We start from the raw sequence: 20044 nt of genomic DNA, 5'->3' as shown, positions 1-20044 counted from the left end.
GAGTGAAGGTAGTGGGACAGACAAGCCCTGGCACCAGCCCTACAATCAATACACTCCCCCAAACCTCCCTCACACTCACAGCTGTGTCAGTGGCTGACTTGCACATTTAGTCATTAATATCTCAAAATCGACTACAGTCAGGAGTTGGTGGTGGGGGGAGGGGGACACTGAAAAGTGATGAAAATTGAACGAGATTTTTCTCCATCTACTTTGAGGGGACACTACTTACTCATGTATTCAATACTGTAATCCATCCTAACCAACATATCTTTTTCATTTCAGACATGAACCACTGAACTGAGACAGACAAAGGACTGCAATAAGCTCACGTGACGAGCTCTATTCTCCCACCACCAAAAGATCTCCATCATGACACCCAAATGGCTGGTGGTATTTGTCCTTTTTCTCCACTCTGGGACTAACAATACATTCCCCATGGTCCCGACCGAGCTCCCCCCTGAGACAGGCACCTACAGGGTCACAGACACCAGCCTGACTCATCTCACAGTGCACAGCCGGACGGGAGAGGTCTATGTGGGAGCAGTGAACCGCATCTTCAAGCTGTCTGCCAACCTAACAGAGCTGCGTTCACACATGACTGGCCCCGTGGATGACAACGCCAAATGTTACCCCCCTCCCAGCGTCCGAGCCTGTGCACATAAACTGGAGTCCTCTGACAACGTCAACAAGTTGCTGCTGGTTGATTACGCTGGCAACCGCCTAGTAGCATGTGGAAGCATCTGGCAGGGAGTGTGTCAGTTCCTGCGACTGGAGGACCTCTTCAAGCTGGGAGAGCCCCATCACCGCAAGGAGCACTACCTCTCTGGAGCCAGGGAGGCTGACGGCATGGCAGGAGTGGTGGTTGACAGTGCAGAAGGGAAGTGGAAGAATGAGAAGAAGGGGGGCAGCCGGCTGTTCATTGGGGCAGCCATCGATGGCAAGTCAGAGTATTTCCCTACCCTGTCCAGCCGTAAACTGGTCACTGATGAAGAGAGTGTTAACATGTTCAGTCTGGTCTATCAGGATGAGTTTGTGTCCTCACAAATCAAGATACCCTCCGACACCCTGTCCCTCTACCCGGCGTTTGACATTTACTACGTGTATGGATTCTCCAGCCGTACTTACATCTATTTCCTGACGTTGCAGCTGGACACACAGCTCACCCAGATGGATGCCACCGGTGAAAAGTTCTTCACCTCCAAGATAGTGCGGATGTGTTCCAACGACACTGAGTTCTACTCTTACGTGGAGTTCCCCCTGGGCTGCACCAAGGAAGGGGTGGAGTACCGGCTGGTCCAGTCCGCCTACAAGCACCGTCCAGGTCGGATGCTGGCCCAGGCCTTGGGGCTGTCTGAGGACGAGGATGTGCTGTTTGTGGTGTTCTCCCAGGGCCAGAAGAACCGGGCCAACCCGCCTCGGGAAACAGTCCTGTGTCTCTTTACCCTGCATCAGATCAACCTGGCTATGAGGGAGAGGATCAAGTCGTGTTACCGTGGGGAGGGCAAGCTGTCCCTGCCCTGGCTGCTCAACAAGGAGCTCCCCTGCATCAACACGGTGAGTCATCACCATTTCATTTCAGTAGTTCCGCTCAAATCAAGTACTTCTATCCTGCCTCAGGCCCCAGCCCCAGAGCAGGCAATATTCTGCTGGGTTAGCATTCATATTTCATCCATACCTCATTAACTTCAATAGCCCAAATTCTCCATGAATATATTGAAACATTTAACAGGCTTGCAAACACGTTCTAGGCATAGGATATCTTAGCCAGTCTCCACCTTATGACACTTTGGTATTTTTACATCCAGATTCATATACAACATGAAAAGTCTATATACTATACAACATGAAAAGTCACAGCTGATCTATACTATGTTTGATAAAAATTGAAGAATTTATATTCCAGTAAACGTTATCCGGGATAAACCGTAAGACAGAGCAGTTTATGTCGTTGGAGGGTTTTCTCCTATGAAGCTGACTCCAGTCATATCACTGTACTGTGAGGCAACTGGTGAAACATACAGTGAAGTAGTGATCCATCTAAATACTGTGCAGCAGGCAGGGTATTGAAACGGATGCATCTTTATAAGGGCACCTCTCTCAAGGATTTAAATCAAGAACAGTTGAAGAGCTGCTGCCAAAACTGTACTTATAAGATGTTCTGTCAAGGCCTGTGTATAAAGGTACATTTCCCTCCCTCCTTGTGCCCTAATGGCTGATGGCACCCCGTTAGTTTTTGGGTCGGAGCTGGGCGGATGGAGAGGAGAACTACGACTATCAGTAGCTGACCTGGGTCCTATAAGGAAGCGGGGGCTTGTTTTTATTAGGAGCAACAGGGCCCCCTGTAGCTGATGCAAATTAGCTCTTGATGATGGCCTGGTTCATGGACATCATTAGCCCCTTCTCATGCGCAGCAATAGCCCTTGCCCACATCGTGAGAGTGTGCGTGCCAGACTCTGGCACAGGCCTTGTTTGATATAGTTATCCTTCATAAAGGCTCAACAACAATAATCGTTTGTTCCTCTGACACCGGCATGTTTTGAATCACTATACATGCCAAGAATTCACCGGTGATTTTTATTACATTTCTTATCATAGTAATTGATGACATGTTCATGTTTCTTTATGTATGTTAGAGGTGTAGTGAAACTCCCAAATTCTATTAGCGTTTTGTGTATTCCAGGCCCTAAATTATTAAATAGGCTACATTTGATCCAAACCTTCATACATTCTGAACATTGTCCCCTTCTCGTTTTGTTTTACAGCCGAAGCAGATTGGTGATGACTTCTGTGGGCTGGTGTTGAACCAACCTCTTGGGGGTCTGCGGGTGATAGAAGGGACCCCTCTCTATGACGACGGCGTGGACGGTATGGGAGCGGTAACAGCCTACACCTATGGAGATCACTCCGTGGTGTTTGTGGGAACCCGAAGTGGACGCCTCAAAAAGGTAAGGGAGACATTCTGATTCTTTCTGTTCAAATGGGCCGATCAGTTATTCCCTGGCAGCTGTGTTACAATTCTCTACACAAAGCCATACCAGGTGAAGAAGGCCTGGGGGAAACCCTGGTGCTGTAGGCAGAGATGGGATTTCACCCAACACCAACCACTTTGTCCGATTTCTTTTGCGCTGGGATTCAATATTTGTAGAACATTGCATGATACAGTACAGAATGCTTTTTTGGTCAAAAGCAGGATTGAATATTCCGTGATATTTCTAGTGGAAGCCATGAGGGTCTTTTCTCAGTTGACTCGATAAAAGAGTTATGAAAATAAATTATATTTCTCTGGGTAGGAACTTGTTGTTGTGTAGATATGACCTTCCTGACTTGAGTTGGCGGTAGAATATGCTCAGCCTCCATCTTATTCTGAATGGATTTATTTTCGGTTGCCGCTCTGCTGGGAGTTGACACAATGTTATCATCGCGGCTCAGTCATTTAAAATAGATGAAGAACATCAGCAGTTAGTCATTCAGGGTTGAAATGCTGGGTACTTTATATTCAATGGAAGCTTGTTTTCTCAGAATGATGTTTAAAATCCACATGTATTTTTGTTTTGAATACCACTGACCTGGATGGCACTTCATTTCTGATCAAAGTAACATCAGGGGATCTTATGACATCAACTCTATAGAAATGTTACCTTCTTATTACTCTGTTGAATTCATTGTAGTTCAACATGTTATGCATTATAGACTTTTTGATTTCTATACAGCACCAGTCAAAAGGTTGGACCCACCTACTCATTCAAGGGTTTTTCTTGATTTTGACTATTTTCTACATTGTGGAATAATAGTGAAGACATCAAAACTATGAAATAACACATGGAATCATGTAGTAACCAAAAAAGTGTTAAAACTAATCAAAATATATGTTTTATTTGGGATACTTCAAAGTAGCCACCCTTTGCCTTGATGATAGCTTTGCACATTCTTGGCATTCTCTCAACTACATGATTCCATATGTGTTATTTCATAGTTTTGATGTCTTCACTATTATTCTACAATGTAAAAATTAGTAAACATAAATAATAAAATAATAAAAACCCTTAAATGAGTAGGTGTGTCCAAACTAGATATTTTTCATCACACCTCCTCATGTGGATCTGTGGTTTCCATCCGGTGTGTGAACCTCAGACTGGTGTGGAGACAGAGTTGTAGTAGAGTACACAGTAATAGGTCTTTAGTTATAAGCACGAACCAATGACTTCTAGGATTCATTTAAAGACTATAATGATTTTGTCCTTTCATAACTGTTTGACATTGAAAAGTTAAAACAGTTACTGGAATACCATCTAGAAGGACTTGGAACGCCATCTAGAAGGACTTGGAACGCCATCTAGAAGGACTTGGAACGCCATCTAGAAGGACTTGGAATACCACCTAGAAGGACTTGGAATACCATCTAGAAGGACTTGGAACGCCATCTAGAAGGACTTGGAACGCCATCTAGAAGGACTTGGAACGCCATCTAGAAGGACTTGGAACGCCATCTAGAAGGACTTGGAATACCATCTAGAAGGACTTGGAACGCCATCTAGAAGGACTTGGAACGCCATCTAGAAGGACTTGGAACGCCATCTAGAATTTTGGACATTCTGACATAATGATAATGATAACCCCGCTGAATGTGGCGATGCCTGGAGAGGGATACATTTGATGCTATTTCAGTCACTCTCCATTGGTTTTGTGGACAGGAGAACAAAGTTTGGCGCCCTAGCAGAGAGAATCATGGTCTACTCCCACAATGTTCTATGAAAAGAAAAACAGCCCATGACTCACCCTGCCCTCTGTGCCCACTGTTTACAACAATAACATTATACCAAATGGTGCTGCTGAGAATTGATGCCCTCACTTTCCTACTCGGCCAACTCCAAAACATCATCCCTCCCCTAGTGTTCTATTAGATTCAAACGAGTGTGTGCTATTGCCTATCTTTGACTATCAAGTCATTTAGTCTACTTTCTCGGCCTTTGAAGCCTGAGATTGGATGAGAAGACATTTTTATAGTACAATCAGTAAGATAATGTTTTTTTAAATTTATTGGAATCAATAATCATTCTCTTATAAATGCCTCAGTCCCTGGTCCTTGTATAAGTTAAATGGGTGGTCTGACCCAGTTAACCATTTCATATGAGAGAAATTCCATGAGATCTTGGGCAGGATGTAGAGACTGACTTAGCTACTTTTCACTTGACACAGTGATTATAATGCTTGGGACAGAAATGAATTACACCCCAGTTCTGTGTTCTTACCATCCTATTCCCAGAGCAGAAAGTAAAATGTGCTCACATACACACTGAAAAGCATGAGCTTAGTTAGAAAGTCTTCTCCTTGGAGAGTAGTGTCGTGTTTTGTTTTCTATTCCGATTATTTATCAGGTCCCCTGTTGATACGTGTATCAATATATTCCCTACCTCCCATCTTCTTGCTTGTTGCTAAGATGACTGGGTCACAAGGCTATGTCTACAAGCCAAGTTTGGAGTATTTAGACCATACTGATGACAGTATCTGTCAAGATGATTCAGGACCTAATAAGTTTAAAAGTTCTGCATTGATTATACAGAGAGATATTTAGGATCATGCTTTTTTATTTATTTGTAATAATGACAATTACAACAATAATGAATGAACACTTATTTTAACTTAATATAATACATCAATAAAATCAATTTAGACTCAAATACATAATGAAATATGTTCAATTTGGTTTAAATAATGCAAAAACAAAGTGTTGGAGAAGTAAAAGTGCAATATGTGCCATGTAAAAAAGCTAATGTTTAAGTTCCTTGCTCAGAACATGAGAACATATGAAAGTTTGTGGTTCCTTTTAACATGAGACTTCAATATTCCAAGGTAAGAGGTTTTAGGTTGTAGTTAATATAGTATTTATAGGACAATTTCTCTCTATACCATTTGTATTTCATATACCTTTGACTATGGGATGTTCTTATAGGCACTATAGTATTGCCAGTGTAAAAGTATAGCTTCCGTCCCTCTCCTCGCTCCTACCTGGGCTCGAACCAGGAACACATCGACAACAGCCACACTCGAAGCAGCATTACCCATCACTCCACAAAAGCCGCGGCCCTTGCAGAGCAAGGGGAATAACTACTCCAAGTCTCAGAGAGTGAGTGACGTTTGAAACGCTATTAGCGCACACCCAGCTAACTAGCTAGCCATTTCACATTGGTTACACCAGCCATTAGGCTGATAGGCTTGAAGTCATAAACAGCGCTGTGCTTGCGAAGAGCTGCTGGCAAAACGCACGAAAGTGCTGTTTGAATGAATGCTTACGAGCCTGCTGCTGCCTACCATCGCTCAGTCAGACTGCTCTATCAAATCATAGACTTAATTATAACATAATAACACACAGAAATTCGAGCCTTTGGTCATTAATAGGGTCGAATCCGGAAACTCAACCTCAATAAACAAAATGTTTATTATTTCAGTGAAATACGGAACCGTTCGGTATTTTATCTAACGGGTGGCATCCCTAAGTCTAAATATTCTTGTTACATTGCACAACCTTCAATGTTATGTCATAATTACGTAAAATTCTGGCAAATTAGTTCGCAATGAGCCAGGCGGCCCAAACTGTTGCATATACCCTAACTCTGTGTGCAATGAACGGAAGAGAAATGACACAATTTCACCTGGTTGATATTGCCTGCTAACCTAGATTTCTTTAAGCTAAATATGCAGGTTTAAAAATATATACTTCTGTGTATTGATTTTAAGAAAGGCATTGGTGTTTATGGTTAGGTACAGTCGTCCAACAATTGTGCTTTTTCCGCAAATGCACTTTTGTTAAATCCTCCCCCAGCGTTGCAACGATTATATGCAACGCAGGACATGATAGATAAGCGAGTAATATCATCAACCATGTGTAGTTATAACTAGTGATTATGATTGATTGATTGTTTTTTATAAGATAAGTTTAATGCCAGCTAGCAACTTAACCTTGGCTTCTACTGCATTCGCGTAACAGGCAGGCTCCTCGTGGAGTGCAATGAGAGGCAGGTGGTTAGAGCGTTGGACTAGTTAACTGTAAATTTGCAAGATTGGATCCCCCGAGCTGACAAGGTGAAAACCTGTTGTTCTGCCCCTGAACAAGGCAGTTAACCCACCGTTCCTAGGCCGTCATTGAAAATAAGAACGTGTTCTTAACTGACGTGCCTAGTTAAACAAAGGTATGAATTGTTTTTTTTTAATCTGCAAAATCGGCTCCCAAAAATACTGATTTCCGATTGGTATGAAAACTTGAAATCGGCCCTAATTAATCGGTCGACCTCGAATGCAGATCATCATCATTAATTCATTAGGTGTGTAAAAACTGTAATTTGCATTATTTACTAACACAGTTGTAGGGATTGGGGTCTATTTAATTTGTGAGTGGATTATGTGGTTGTGGTACATGGATTATTGTGAAAGAAGAAGCAGGAGACTGCAGAGGCCAAGCCCTGACAGGGAAGTCAAACATTCACACAATCTAAAAAGGGCTTATTCCCACCAGCCACTGGCTGCTTTGTTGTTAAACCCAATCTCAATAGAAACCCAATAGATTACAGTTACACTTAACAGAAAGTGGATATTGCACAAGTTTCATCCTGTGGGTGTTATGTTTTTAATGTTGTCCGGTGAAATGCTGCTCTGAGGGATAGATTGTTGTGGCCCAGTGTGGAGTATTAGACTACCTGCCATAATAGGGAGCTAGAGAATGCAGGAGGAGGCTATATAATCGCACCATATCTCCTCCCAGAATGGCTTGTTTGTTTTGGCAAGAGATCAGAGAACACAAGCCGCTTTCTGGAGCCATGCGGAAATTACCCATGAGCCCCTAGTATTTCCTGTCCCCTACCAATGTCTTTCACAGTGGCATATGTAGGAGAGAGGAACCAGCGTTAGGTCTCACTGAGAATATGAAAAGAATAATAATTTGAAGTTGTGAAAACGGAGTTGAGAGCTGCTTTGAATGTATTCGTGTTGATTTCTGAGATAATACTTTGAGGCAAACACAAAGGGACATCATAATTATAAGGTTATAATTATGAGTGAACGATGATTGCATCTGATTGATTTGATTTCGCACCTGCACTCTTGTGCAGGTAATGAACAGCTGTGTCCTTGTTTGGGATTCTGTTAATTCTATTACACACTATTGTGACACCGAGCAAGATGCATTCAGCTGAAACAACTGTAATATAATCAACGGTTTGCAAAAAGCATTGAAATGTAGATAGCACAGTGGCGTTAATATAGCAGTGGTTGGTTGGTATCATGCACCTCCCCATCACCACTGTGGAGGAGGCTACAGTGAGACATCTATTACTGCTGAAATAGGGAAAGGCCTTTCTGGATCACATAATCTGACTCAGCAACAGGCTGTGTATGAGACCAAGGTTGTCAGGTGTATTTTATTGCTTGTGCTGGTGTGGTGCCACTGCTGATGTTATTGTGTGTGTGTCTGTGTGTGGGTGTGTCTGTATGTGTCTGTGTGTGTGTGTGTGTGTGTCTGTATGTGTCTGTGTGTGTGTGTGTGTGTGTCTGTATGTGTCTGTGTGTGTGTGTAGGTGTGTCTGTATGTGTCTGTATGTGTCTGTGTGTGTGTGTGTGTCTGTGTGTGCGTGTGCGAGCGTGTCCGACTGTGTGTGTGTGTGTGTGTGTGTGTGTGTGTGTGTGTGTGTGTGTGCCTGTGTGTGCGTGTGCGAGCATGTCCGAGTGTGTGTGTGCCTGTGTGTGCATGTGCGAGTGTATCCAAGTGTGTGTGTGTGTGTGTGTGTGTGTGTGTGTGTGTGTGTGTGTGTGTGTGTGTGTGTGTGTGTGTGTGTGTGTGTGTGTGTGTGTGTGTGTGTGTGTGTGTGTGTGCATAAACTGTTCTAGTTTTTGAATGCTAGCCATCTTATCTCGTCTTCCAAAGGGAACTCATGCAAATCAAGTTTCCAAGACAGTTTTTAATAATAATTTGTTTTAATATTAAAGCTAAAGCAATAGTTTGTTTTGTTGTTGGCTTTTCATAATACTGGAAATATTTAATAGCTGGGACTCAATAATAAATACTGCCATAAGCTGAGAATATATTGAATATATTATTAAGATTCAACATTTTACTGTAGTGGCAATCCATAGCACAGTAGTGATGGGGGGAAAAATCTATACATTTACATATTGCAATATTATTTTGGCCGATATTATCTTGATACTTTGACTCCAAGTAATGATTTTTTTTTTTACATACATCATATCGGTACTTAAGTATCATGATAATATCGTATCGTGAGGTCCCTGCCAATTCCCACCCATATAGGACAGTCAGTACGATCTGACCATCCTATAGGTTACCCCCCCTAACAGTTTATATGTACAGCAGTAGACAAGCTTTACAGGTCAGGCGTTACCTGTATGACATGGTCTGCACCCCCGTGTGTGTGTAACCTTTATTTAACTAGGCAAGTCAATGTCTCCTGTTCTATTTTCCCTGCGTCTGTCCTGAGTGGCGTCAGCCTCAAATTGGAATGGAAGCTAATTCAGCAGTATAAATCAGTGTTGGGTGAATGGGCTGTGAAGCAGGCCAGGGCCCAGATTTACGAGCCGTCCCAGCCCACGGTAGGTTTGATCGTGGGGAAATCTGTTTGCCATAAATCCCCCGGTCCAGAACAAGGCTGAGTGATGTTGGGTCTGGAGAGCAGGGGCCATTGTTCTCCATGTGTTGTTGCTGCTGGAGTGTTGCTGCTGAAGTGTTGATGCTGGAGTGTTGATGCTGGAATGTGTTGATGCTGGAGTGTTGATGCTGGAGTGTTGATGCTGGAGTGTAGATGCTGGAATGTTGCTGCTGGAGTGTTGCTGCTGGAGTGTTGATGCTGGAATGTTGATGCTGGAATGTTGCTGCTGGAGTGTTGATGCTGGAGTGTTGATGCTGAAATGTTGATGCTGGAGTGTTGATGCTGGAATGTTGATGCTGGAGTGTTGATGCTGGAAAGTTGATGCTGGAGTGTTGATGCTGGAATGTTGATGCTGGAATGTTGCTGCTGGAGTGTTGATGCTGGAGTGTTGATGCTGGAAAGTTGCTGCTGGAGTGTTGATGCTGGAGTGTTGATGCTGGAGTTTTGCTGCTCAAGTGTTGATGCTGGAGTTTTGCTGCTCAAGTGTTGATGCTGGAGTGTTGATGCTGGAATGTTGATGCTGGAGTGTTGATGCTGGAGTGTTGATGCTGGAATGTTGCTGCTGGAGTGTTGATGCTGGAGTGTTGCTGCTTGAGTGTTGATGCTGGAGTGTTGATGCTGGAATGTTGATGCTGGAGTGTTGATGCTGGAGTGTTGATGCTGGAAAGTTGCTGCTGGAGTGTTGATGCTGGAGTGTTGCTGTTGGAGTGTTGATGCTGGAGTTTTGCTGCTCAAGTGTTGATGCTGGAGTGTTGATGCTGGAATGTTGATGCTGGAGTGTTGATGCTGGAATGTTGCTGCTGGAGTGTTGATGCTGGAGTGTTGCTGCTGCTGCTGGAGTGTTGCTGCTGGAGTGTTGCTGCTTGAGTGTTGATTCTGGAATGTTGCTGCTGGAGTGTTGCTGCTGGAGTGTTGCTGCTTGAGTGTTGATTCTGGAATGTTGCTGCTCGAGTGTTGCTGTTGGAATGTTGATGCTGGATTGTCCACTCACATGTAAGGGAGAGTTCTGAAGAGCTTTTGCTACAATATCTCTATCAGATCATTGTCGTGTGGAAGTGTGCCAAGTGTGTTATATTTCTATGGCATATATTTGAGATTTCTTGTGGCTTTTGATTCTGTTTGGATGGTGTTCTTATGGTGAAGAAAGAATTCCTGGACTTGTGCTGCTTTTCATTGACATTTTCAAGGTTGTCGAGCAATTCAAGCAACGTCTCGCAAAACATACGGTTGGCGATTCATAGAAATTGCTAAGCAATCAGCCTTTCCAAGGGTCAAGGGATCAAGTGAATTTCTGACAGGTTTTAGATCCTGAGAATCTTGTATTGAACCTGAAAAACACTAACCACTAACCAGCTATTCATTAACTAGAGATTCCTCTGCCTTTTTCGAGAGGTCTCATTTCCATCCATGTTTACTACATACAGTTGCGGTGAAATATATGTACACCTTCACACTTTGCACTATTAGCAATTTATTCTAAAATAAGTTCAAATTAAATCAAAATTTGTTTGATTTACAACTGCACAGGACCAATTTTTTTTTTTTTAAATACATTTTTCACTTCAAAGTAAAAACAATTGCCTGATCTAAATTATTTACGATTCAAATTAATTTTTGAGGCAAGTGATTCTCGTTTACGGTGTAATTGATCTCATCTGTGCTAAGTTGCAGGTGCCTACCGGGTAAAAATAACTATTTAACCAGTTTTGAAAATAATAAACGAAACATTCTCCTCCATTACACTTTGTAAAGTGTAAGGGTGCCAATTTATACACTACCGTTCAAAAGTTTGGGGTCACTTAGAAACTTCCTTGTTTTTGCACATTCTTTGTCCATTAAAATAACATCAAACTGATCAGAGATACAGTGTAGACATTGTTAATATTGTAAATTACTATTGTAGCTGGAAACGGCTGATTTTTAATGGAATATTTACATAGTTGTACAGAGACCCATTATCAGCAACCATCACTCCTGTGTTACAATGGCATGTTGTGTTAGCTAATCCAAGTTTATCATTTTAAAAAGCTCATTGATCAATAGTACCCACAAAACACCAGTCTCAACATCAACAGTGAACAGGCGACTCCGGGCTGCTGACTGTCCTGAATCAGGACAACAGTTTTCAGCTGTGCTAACATAATTGCAAAAGGGTTTTCTAATGATCAATTAGCCTTTTAAAATGACTTGGAATAGCTAACACAACATTGGAACACAGGAGTGATGGTTGCTGATAATGGGCCTCTGCACGGCTATGTAAATATTCCATTAAAAATCAGCCGTTTCCAGTTACAATAGTCATTTACAACATTAACAATGTCTACACTTTATTTCTGATCAATTTCGATTTTATTTTATTAATGGACACAAAAAAAAGTACTTTTCTTTCAAAAACAAGGACATTTCTAAGTGACGCCAAACTTTTGAACGGTAGTGTATAGTTGACCACAACTGTAACGACATTGTAGACAATCTCTCTGTTGCCCCAGTAACTACCCAACACACGAGTAGCAGACTAGTAGCATACCTGTCAACAGACCATCACACAGCAGTTCCCATCAGCTTTGCCATGCCCAGAGTGAGCTGTTGTCCTGTTTGACAGGAGCACAGGGTTTGGGAGAGCCAGAGAGGAAGGTCGCTGCTGTGGTGGTGAGAATGGGAGAGACAGGAGAGCTGTTAAACAGTAGAGAGTTTTAGATGTGGTGGGGGGACGGGGACGGGGACGGGGACGGGGACGGGGACGGGGGTATAGCTTCCAGATGTGTATCTCATTCTCTCTACCATCTTTCCTTCTGTATTTAACTTCTTGTGATGAAGCTATGTTGCTGATGGAAGAGCAAAGTGGGCTTGTTTTTACACTATACTTGATATATGTATGCTATGACAAGAATCCATTAAATACAACATAAAAGGGTTACTGAGTTGTACCTGGCGTGGCTAAAACGGGAGTTGAATCCTTCACTGGCATGACATTGTTCACTACTGTAGTAGACTGTTACTACTACTGTACAGTGCATATCCTGTTGTTGTTTATCTCATTATATTCTCTCAGGAATGATCTCTTTACCACTCTGATCTATCTGACACAGGTACAGTATCTCATCAAATCAAGCTTTATTTATACAGCATATTTCAGACATGGAATACAACACAATGTGCTTCACAGGGAAAATAACAAATAAAAAGCAAGGAAAATAAAAGCTGAAATATTTACTACAAACTGCCCAAATCTGTCCCTCTTGGATATGTCCTCGTCTGAGCATATTCTTTTTTATAATTTAATGGCGTCCCTCTCATAACTTCATTAAGGTCACCGCTGCCATCATCGTAAATGCACAGTGTTTAGGAGCAGCACTTAAGCACCTGTGTCTGGCTGTCTGCTATAAAGTCTCAGTCCTCCTGCCCCCCGCCTGGTGAGTCAGAACCTGCCTTCAGTAGGAGGGAAACATTTCTCTTCATCTTTACGACTTTGTAGACCATTCCGTCATGAACGGGAACAGTTTCTAAAAATCTTCCACAAGAAAATAATGTGTATTTTTTTCAGTTGGTCAAGATGCAATGTAGCTGCAAAAGCCTGGCTCTGTCTGCCAGACACATTCCCTGCTGTCCTGCTGTCTCTCTGTCTCTGACTGCAGGCTCTAGCATCAGGCTGGACGTAACCTTGGTAGTCTGCTGGGGTAACGATCCAGTAGGTTTATCGTTTGTCTTCTTCTTCTGTGACCCCACATATCAACCTCCCTGCTGTTTCTAGACGATGAAAGGTCATCATGAGTCAAGATGTATTAGGTTGACAAATAAGTGAGGCATGCTGAAATTGCATGAATAAGTTTGTAGAGGCCCAGGAACATCCCTTTCATAAGATGTTGATGATAGGCTAATGCTTTTGTAGAAACACTGTAGTGATGTACCGTGGCATAGTTCATCTGTCATTACCTATTAGGAATTCTCCACTACCCATGATTATATTTTCCTGTTAAACAACAATGTTGCCGTTTTAGTTGCAGCATGTGTGTGAAATTTCTTGGCAACCGAGAGTCCCGAATTAAGAACATGGTACTTTATTTGACCTTCAATGAACACTGTTTGGCCTCATGAAATTTCCCTGCAAATGTTCCCCTTAGCACAAGGGCTGATTAGAGATGAGTTATTTAATAAAGAGGCCAACAAAGACAAGCTCTGTCTTCCTGACCTGTATGATACGACTACACACAACAAAAACGGTTGTCCCCCTGACCAACACGGACCTTATTCACTCTCGCCAATCTACAGACGACCCTGCTGTGGATTGTGACTGAGTATGTCAAACCTCCACGTTCCTGCTAATGCTGTAAATACATCAACATACCTCCAGAGTTAGACTTTCAAATGGTTATGTTGAAAAGGTTTGGAGAGTGAAACTGAATTGACCTTGGAGCCTCTTTGATTCTCTGGATGAAGTCGTCAGCACGGTACAGAATGATGTAGATTTTAGGTCTACATCTCTGCTACTGTTATGGAATGTCTTATTGGTCGTTTGTGTCCATATAGAGCTGGTGTAACTGATAGAGATAGAGCTGGTGTAACTGATAGAGATAGAGCTGGTGTAACTGATAGAGATAGAGCTGGTGTAACTGATAGAGATAGAGCTGGTGTAACTGATAGAGATAGAGCTGGTGTAACTGATAGAGATAGAGCTGGTGTAACTGATAGAGATAGAGCTGGTGTAACTGATAGAGATAGAGCTGGTGTAACTGATGGAGATAGAGCTGGTGTAACTGATAGAGATAGAGCTGGTGTAACTGATAGAGATAGAGCTGGCGTAACTGATAGAGATAGAGCTGGTGTAACTGATAGAGATAGAGCTGGCGTAACTGATATAGAGATAGAGCTGGCATAACTGATGGAGATAGAGCTGGTGTAACTGATAGAGATAGAGCTGGTGTAACTGATAGAGATAGAGCTGGTGTAACTGATAGAGATAGAGCTGGTGTAACTGATAGAGATAGAGCTGGTGTAACTGATATAGAGATAGAGCTGGTGTAACTGATAGAGATAGAGCTGGTGTAACTGATAGAGATAGAGCTGGTGTAACTGATATAAAGATAGAGCTGGTGTAACTGATAGAGATAGAGCTGGTGTAACTGATAGAGATAGAGCTGGTGTAACTGATAGAGATAGAGCTGGTGTAACTGATATGGAGATAGAGCTGGTGTAACTGATAGAGATAGAGCTGGTGTAACTGATATAGAGATAGAGCTGGTGTAACTGATAGAGATAGAGCTGGTGTAACTGATAGAGATAGAGCTGGTGTAACTGATATGGAGATAGAGCTGGTGTAACTGATAGAGATAGAGCTGGTGTAACTGATATAGAGATAGAGCTGGTGTAACTGATAGAGATAGAGCTGGTGTAACTGATAGAGATAGAGCTGGTGTAACTGATATAAAGATAGAGCTGGTGTAACTGATGGAGATAGAGCTGGTGTAACTGATAGAGATAGAGCTGGCGTAACTGATGGAGATAGAGCTGGTGTAACTGATAGAGATAGAGCTGGTGTAACTGATAGAGATAGAGCTGGTGTCACTGATATAGATAGAGCTGGTGTAACTGGTATAGAGATAGAGCTGGTGTAACTGATGGAGATAGAGCTGGTGCAACTGATAGAGATAGACCTGGCGTAACTGATGGAGATAGAGCTGGTGTAACTGATAGAGATAGAGCTGGCGTAACTGATAGAGATAGAGCTGGTGTAACTGATATAGAGATAGAGCTGGTGTAACTGATAGAGATAGAGCTGGTGTAACTGATGGAGATAGAGCTGGTGTAACTGATAGAGATAGAGCTGGCGTAACTGATAGAGATAGAGCTGGCGTAACTGATAGAGATAGAGCTGGCGTAACTGATGGAGATAGAGCTGGTGTAACTGATAGAGATAGAGCTGGCGTAACTGATAGAGATAGAGCTGGTGTAACTGATAGAGATAGAGCTGGTGTAACTGATAGAGATAGAGCTGGTGTGAAGATAGAGCTGGTGTAACTGATAGAGATAGAGCTGGTGTAACTGATGGAGATAGAGCTGGTGTAACTGATAGAGATAGAGCTGGTGTAACTGATAGAGATAGAGCTGGTGTAACTGATAGAGATAGAGCTGGCGTAACTGATAGAGATAGAGCTGGTGTAACTGATAGAGATAGAGCTGGTGTAACTGATAGAGATAGAGCTGGTGTAACTGATAGAGATAGAGCTGGTGTAACTGATATAGAGATAGAGCTGGTGTAACTGATAGAGATAGAGCTGGTGTAACTGATAGAGATAGAGCTGGTGTAACTGATAGAGATAGAGCTGGTGTAACTGATAGAGATAGAGCTGGTGTAACTGATAGAGATAGAGCTGGTGTAACTGATAGAGATAGAGTTGGTGTAACTGATATAGAGATAGAGCTGGTGTAACTGATAGAGATAGAGAGCTGGTGTAACTGATAGAGATAGAGCTGGTGTAACTGATATGGAGATAGAGCTGGTGTAACTGATAGAGATAGAGCTGGTGTAACTGATATAGAGATAGAGCTGGTGTAACTGATAGAGATAGAGCTGGTGTAACTGATAGAGATAGAGCTGGTGTAACTGATATGGAGATAGAGCTGGTGTAACTGATAGAGATAGAGCTGGTGTAACTGATAGAGATAGAGCTGGTGTAACTGATATGGAGATAGAGCTGGTGTAACTGATAGAGATAGAGCTGGTGTAACTGATATAGAGATAGAGCTGGTGTAACTGATAGAGATAGAGCTGGTGTAACTGATAGAGATAGAGCTGGTGTAACTGATATAGAGATAGAGCTGGTGTAACTGATAGAGATAGAGCTGGTGTAACTGATAGAGATAGAGCTGGTGTAACTGATATGGAGATAGAGCTGGTGTAACTGATAGAGATAGAGCTGGTGTAACTGATATAGAGATAGAGCTGGTGTAACTGATAGAGATAGAGCTGGTGTAACTGATAGAGATAGAGCTGGTGTAACTGATATAAAGATAGAGCTGGTGTAACTGATGGAGATAGAGCTGGTGTAACTGATAGAGATAGAGCTGGCGTAACTGATGGAGATAGAGCTGGTGTAACTGATAGAGATAGAGCTGGTGTAACTGATAGAGATAGAGCTGGTGTAACTGATAGAGATAGAGCTGGTGTAACTGATAGAGATAGAGCTGGTGTAACTGATAGAGATAGAGCTGGTGTAACTGATAGAGATAGAGCTGGTGTAACTGATATAGAGATAGAGCTGGTGTAACTGATAGAGATAGAGCTGGTGTAACAGATAGAGATAGAGCTGGTGTAACTGATAGAGATAGAGCTGGTGTAACTGATATAGAGATAGAGCTGGCGTAACTGATGGAGATAGAGCTGGTGCAACTGATAGAGATAGACCTGGCGTAACTGATGGAGATAGAGCTGGTGTAACTGATAGAGATAGAGCTGGCGTAACTGATAGAGATAGAGCTGGTGTAACTGATAGAGATAGAGCTGGTGTAACTGATAGAGATAGAGCTGGCGTAACTGAGAGATAGAGCTGGCGTAACTGATAGAGATAGAGCTGGTGTAACTGATGGAGATAGAGCTGGTGTAACTGATAGAGATAGAGCTGGTGTAACTGATAGAGATAGAGCTGGCGTAACTGATAGAGATAGAGCTGGTGTAACTGATAGAGATAGAGCTGGTGTAACTGATAGAGATAGAGCTGGTGTAACTGATAGAGATAGAGCTGGTGTAACTGATAGAGATAGAGCTGGTGTAACTGATAGAGATAGAGCTGGTGTAACTGATAGAGATAGAGCTGGTGTAACTGATAGAGATAGAGCTGGCGTAATTACCGTGTAACTGACGGTTATGGATGAAGACCTTCAGGATTATATAACAACATCTGGCTGAAGACGGGACGGCCAGGCATTCGTGTGGTTGAGTCCGTTTCTGCGGTAACATGGACTCTTAACAACATGATGAAACTTTGAAATTGCTAAAAACAAGCAATACCTGCCTGGTATTGTGATGCAATAATGTCCATGGTAATGTAAAACGTTAACTGATGCAGGACTGTATTTTTTTTTTTTAAATGCTATTCAAACGGTTACGACGACTGTGGTCATTTGGCTGGCCAATTACCGCCATCCAAAATCCCCTGACCGGTACAGTCCTATGTCCCGACAGACTGCCTCATAAGAAAACATCATTTGACATGGTTTCTTGCAAGGACAGAATACAGAAAGATTACGAGTCGTAAAGGCCTAATAAACTGTCCGTTAACACAGTGTGAGTTATGTTTGGCTTTTTAACATAGTTGGGCCAAAGAGGCTGATTTAATATTAATGTTCCCTTTACGTTAACCTATTTTAATTTAATTAGGCCTGACTCCCTATTTCAAGGGAGTGACCCAAGGCTATGGTTAGGCTTTGGCTTATAAAATGGCTCACCACCCCATTTTTGGCAAACAACTATCACTGGACTATTTATATGTTTTGTTTCATGTCATTTTTCTTTTTTTTTAGCTTTTCTAGTTTATGTAAAGGAAGGAAACTGGATATTTTGAGACTGACATGGTTGGTCCAAAGTAACTAGCATTGTCAATTCTTGCGATCATGTTGGAGGCAGAGAGCTAATTGGAAGAGACAAATGGTGAAAAAACTCACCAGACACTTTTCTATTTCAACACAGACACCTTTAATCCTGTTCTAAATGACCAAGCAGACACCTTTAATCCTGTTCTAAATGACCAAGCAGACACCTTTAATCCTGTTCTAAATGACCAAGCAGACACCTTTAATCCTGTTCTAAATGACCAAGCAGACACCTTTAATCCTGTTCTAAATGACCAAGCAGACACCTTTAATCCTGTTTTAAATGACCAAGCAGACACCTTTAATCCTGTTCTAAATAACCAAACAGACACCTTTAATTTAAGACTTATTACAACCTATACACATTGGAATTGAGTGTATGTGTAAACATCCCAAATCCATTTAAGGGATAAATCCGTCTGCAAGGCAGACACGGAATCTATTACCTGTTGTCTTCACATGCTGCCTGGTCGGCCAGCTGGCCTCTCCTCATCTCATGGGAGGCTTGATCTCAGTTTCTCCCTTCATTTAGTTGTTGAGTCAGAATGCTGTTCTCAGTCAGTGTGTGGTGTATCAGCCGTTTCAGATGTATGATGTCAGTGGTAGGGGATTGTGGGATATGTATCCGGGGACCTCAGAGAGCAAGGGGTGAAAGTGGATTTTGCTCTGCGACTTTTTAAGCCAGGCACCTGGAACTAGGTAATTTTCCCAGAAAGAAAAAAAATGAGAATGAGGATTGGGGATGGAAGGGATGGAGGAGTGGGGATGGGAGGGAGGGAGGAGTGGGGAGGGAGGGAGAGGAGGGGAGGGTAGGATTGGGAATGAGGATTGGGGATGGAAGGGAGGGAGGAGTGGGGATGGGAGGGAGGGGAGGAGTGGGGAGGGAGGGAGGGAGAGGAGGGGAGGGTAGGATTGGGGATGGAAGGGAGGGAGGAGTGGGGATGGAGGGAGAGGGGGAGGGGGAGTGGGGATGGGAGGGAGTGGGGATGGGAGGATTGGGGAGGAGTGAGGATGGGAGGGAGGGAGGGGGAGTGGGGATGGGAGGGAGGGGATGGGAGTGAGGGGGAGTGGGGATGGGAGGGAGGGGGAGTGGGGATGGGAGGGAGGGGAGGAGTGGGGATGGGAGAGAGGGAGGGGGAGGGAGTGGGGATGGGAGGGAGGGAGGGAGGGAGGGAGGGAGGGAGGGGGGATGGGATGGGATGAGGGGGAGGAGTGGGGATGGGAGGATTGGGGATGGGATGGAGGGGGAGGAGTGGGGATGGGAGGATTGGGGAGGGGAGGAGTGGGGGAGGGAGGGGGAGGGGGATGGGGAGGGAGGGAGGGGAGGAGTGGGGATGGGAGGAAGAGAGGAGTGTGGATGGGAGGGAGGGGGAGGAGTGGGGATGGGAGGGAGGGGGATGGGAGGATTGGGGATGGGAGGGAGGGGGAGGAGTGGGGATGGGAGGGAGGGAGGGTGAGGAGTGGGGATGGGAGGGAGGGGGGGGGAGGAGTGGGGATGGGAGTGAGGGGGAGGGGAGGGGTATTTCTCTGAAAGACTGATTTGAGAAGTGAAGCAAATGGCAAAAAAAGGGGTGGGGGGTGTATTGGGCTCATAAGCTGTCCAGAAATATATGTGAGATGATTGTTTATGGGTGTAAACATGGACATGATGGCTAAGTCTACATATGAGCTACGTATCAAACTATTGGTGCTTCAAATGCCATTTACCTGTTGATGTTCTGTTTAAAAGTGTCTGCTCCACCACCTTTAGTTTCAAGTTAGTCGTAACCCCTGTTTCGCTGAGGAGAGGAACAAGCAAAGAC

General features: G+C 43.3%; 1 protein-coding gene across 2 annotated transcripts in view; it reads left to right on the top strand.

Moving 5' to 3' along the window:
* LOC121840463 (plexin A3-like) overlaps window positions 1-20044 on the top strand; it is a 171147-nt gene that overhangs the window by 5863 nt on the left and 145240 nt on the right. For both annotated transcript variants that reach the window (XM_042304127.1, XM_042304126.1), the window contains exons 2-3: window positions 283-1554; window positions 2763-2945. In XM_042304127.1, coding sequence (XP_042160061.1) covers window positions 370-1554; window positions 2763-2945 — 1368 coding nt within the window. In that variant the 5' untranslated portion in view covers window positions 283-369. The remainder of the gene's footprint in view (window positions 1-282; window positions 1555-2762; window positions 2946-20044) is intronic.

The sequence above is a fragment of the Oncorhynchus tshawytscha genome, linkage group LG22, assembly GCF_018296145.1.
Source record: "Oncorhynchus tshawytscha isolate Ot180627B linkage group LG22, Otsh_v2.0, whole genome shotgun sequence".
In the NCBI taxonomy this organism is placed as follows: domain Eukaryota; kingdom Metazoa; phylum Chordata; class Actinopteri; order Salmoniformes; family Salmonidae; genus Oncorhynchus; species Oncorhynchus tshawytscha.
This window is presented reverse-complemented; position numbering and strand designations above follow the sequence as displayed.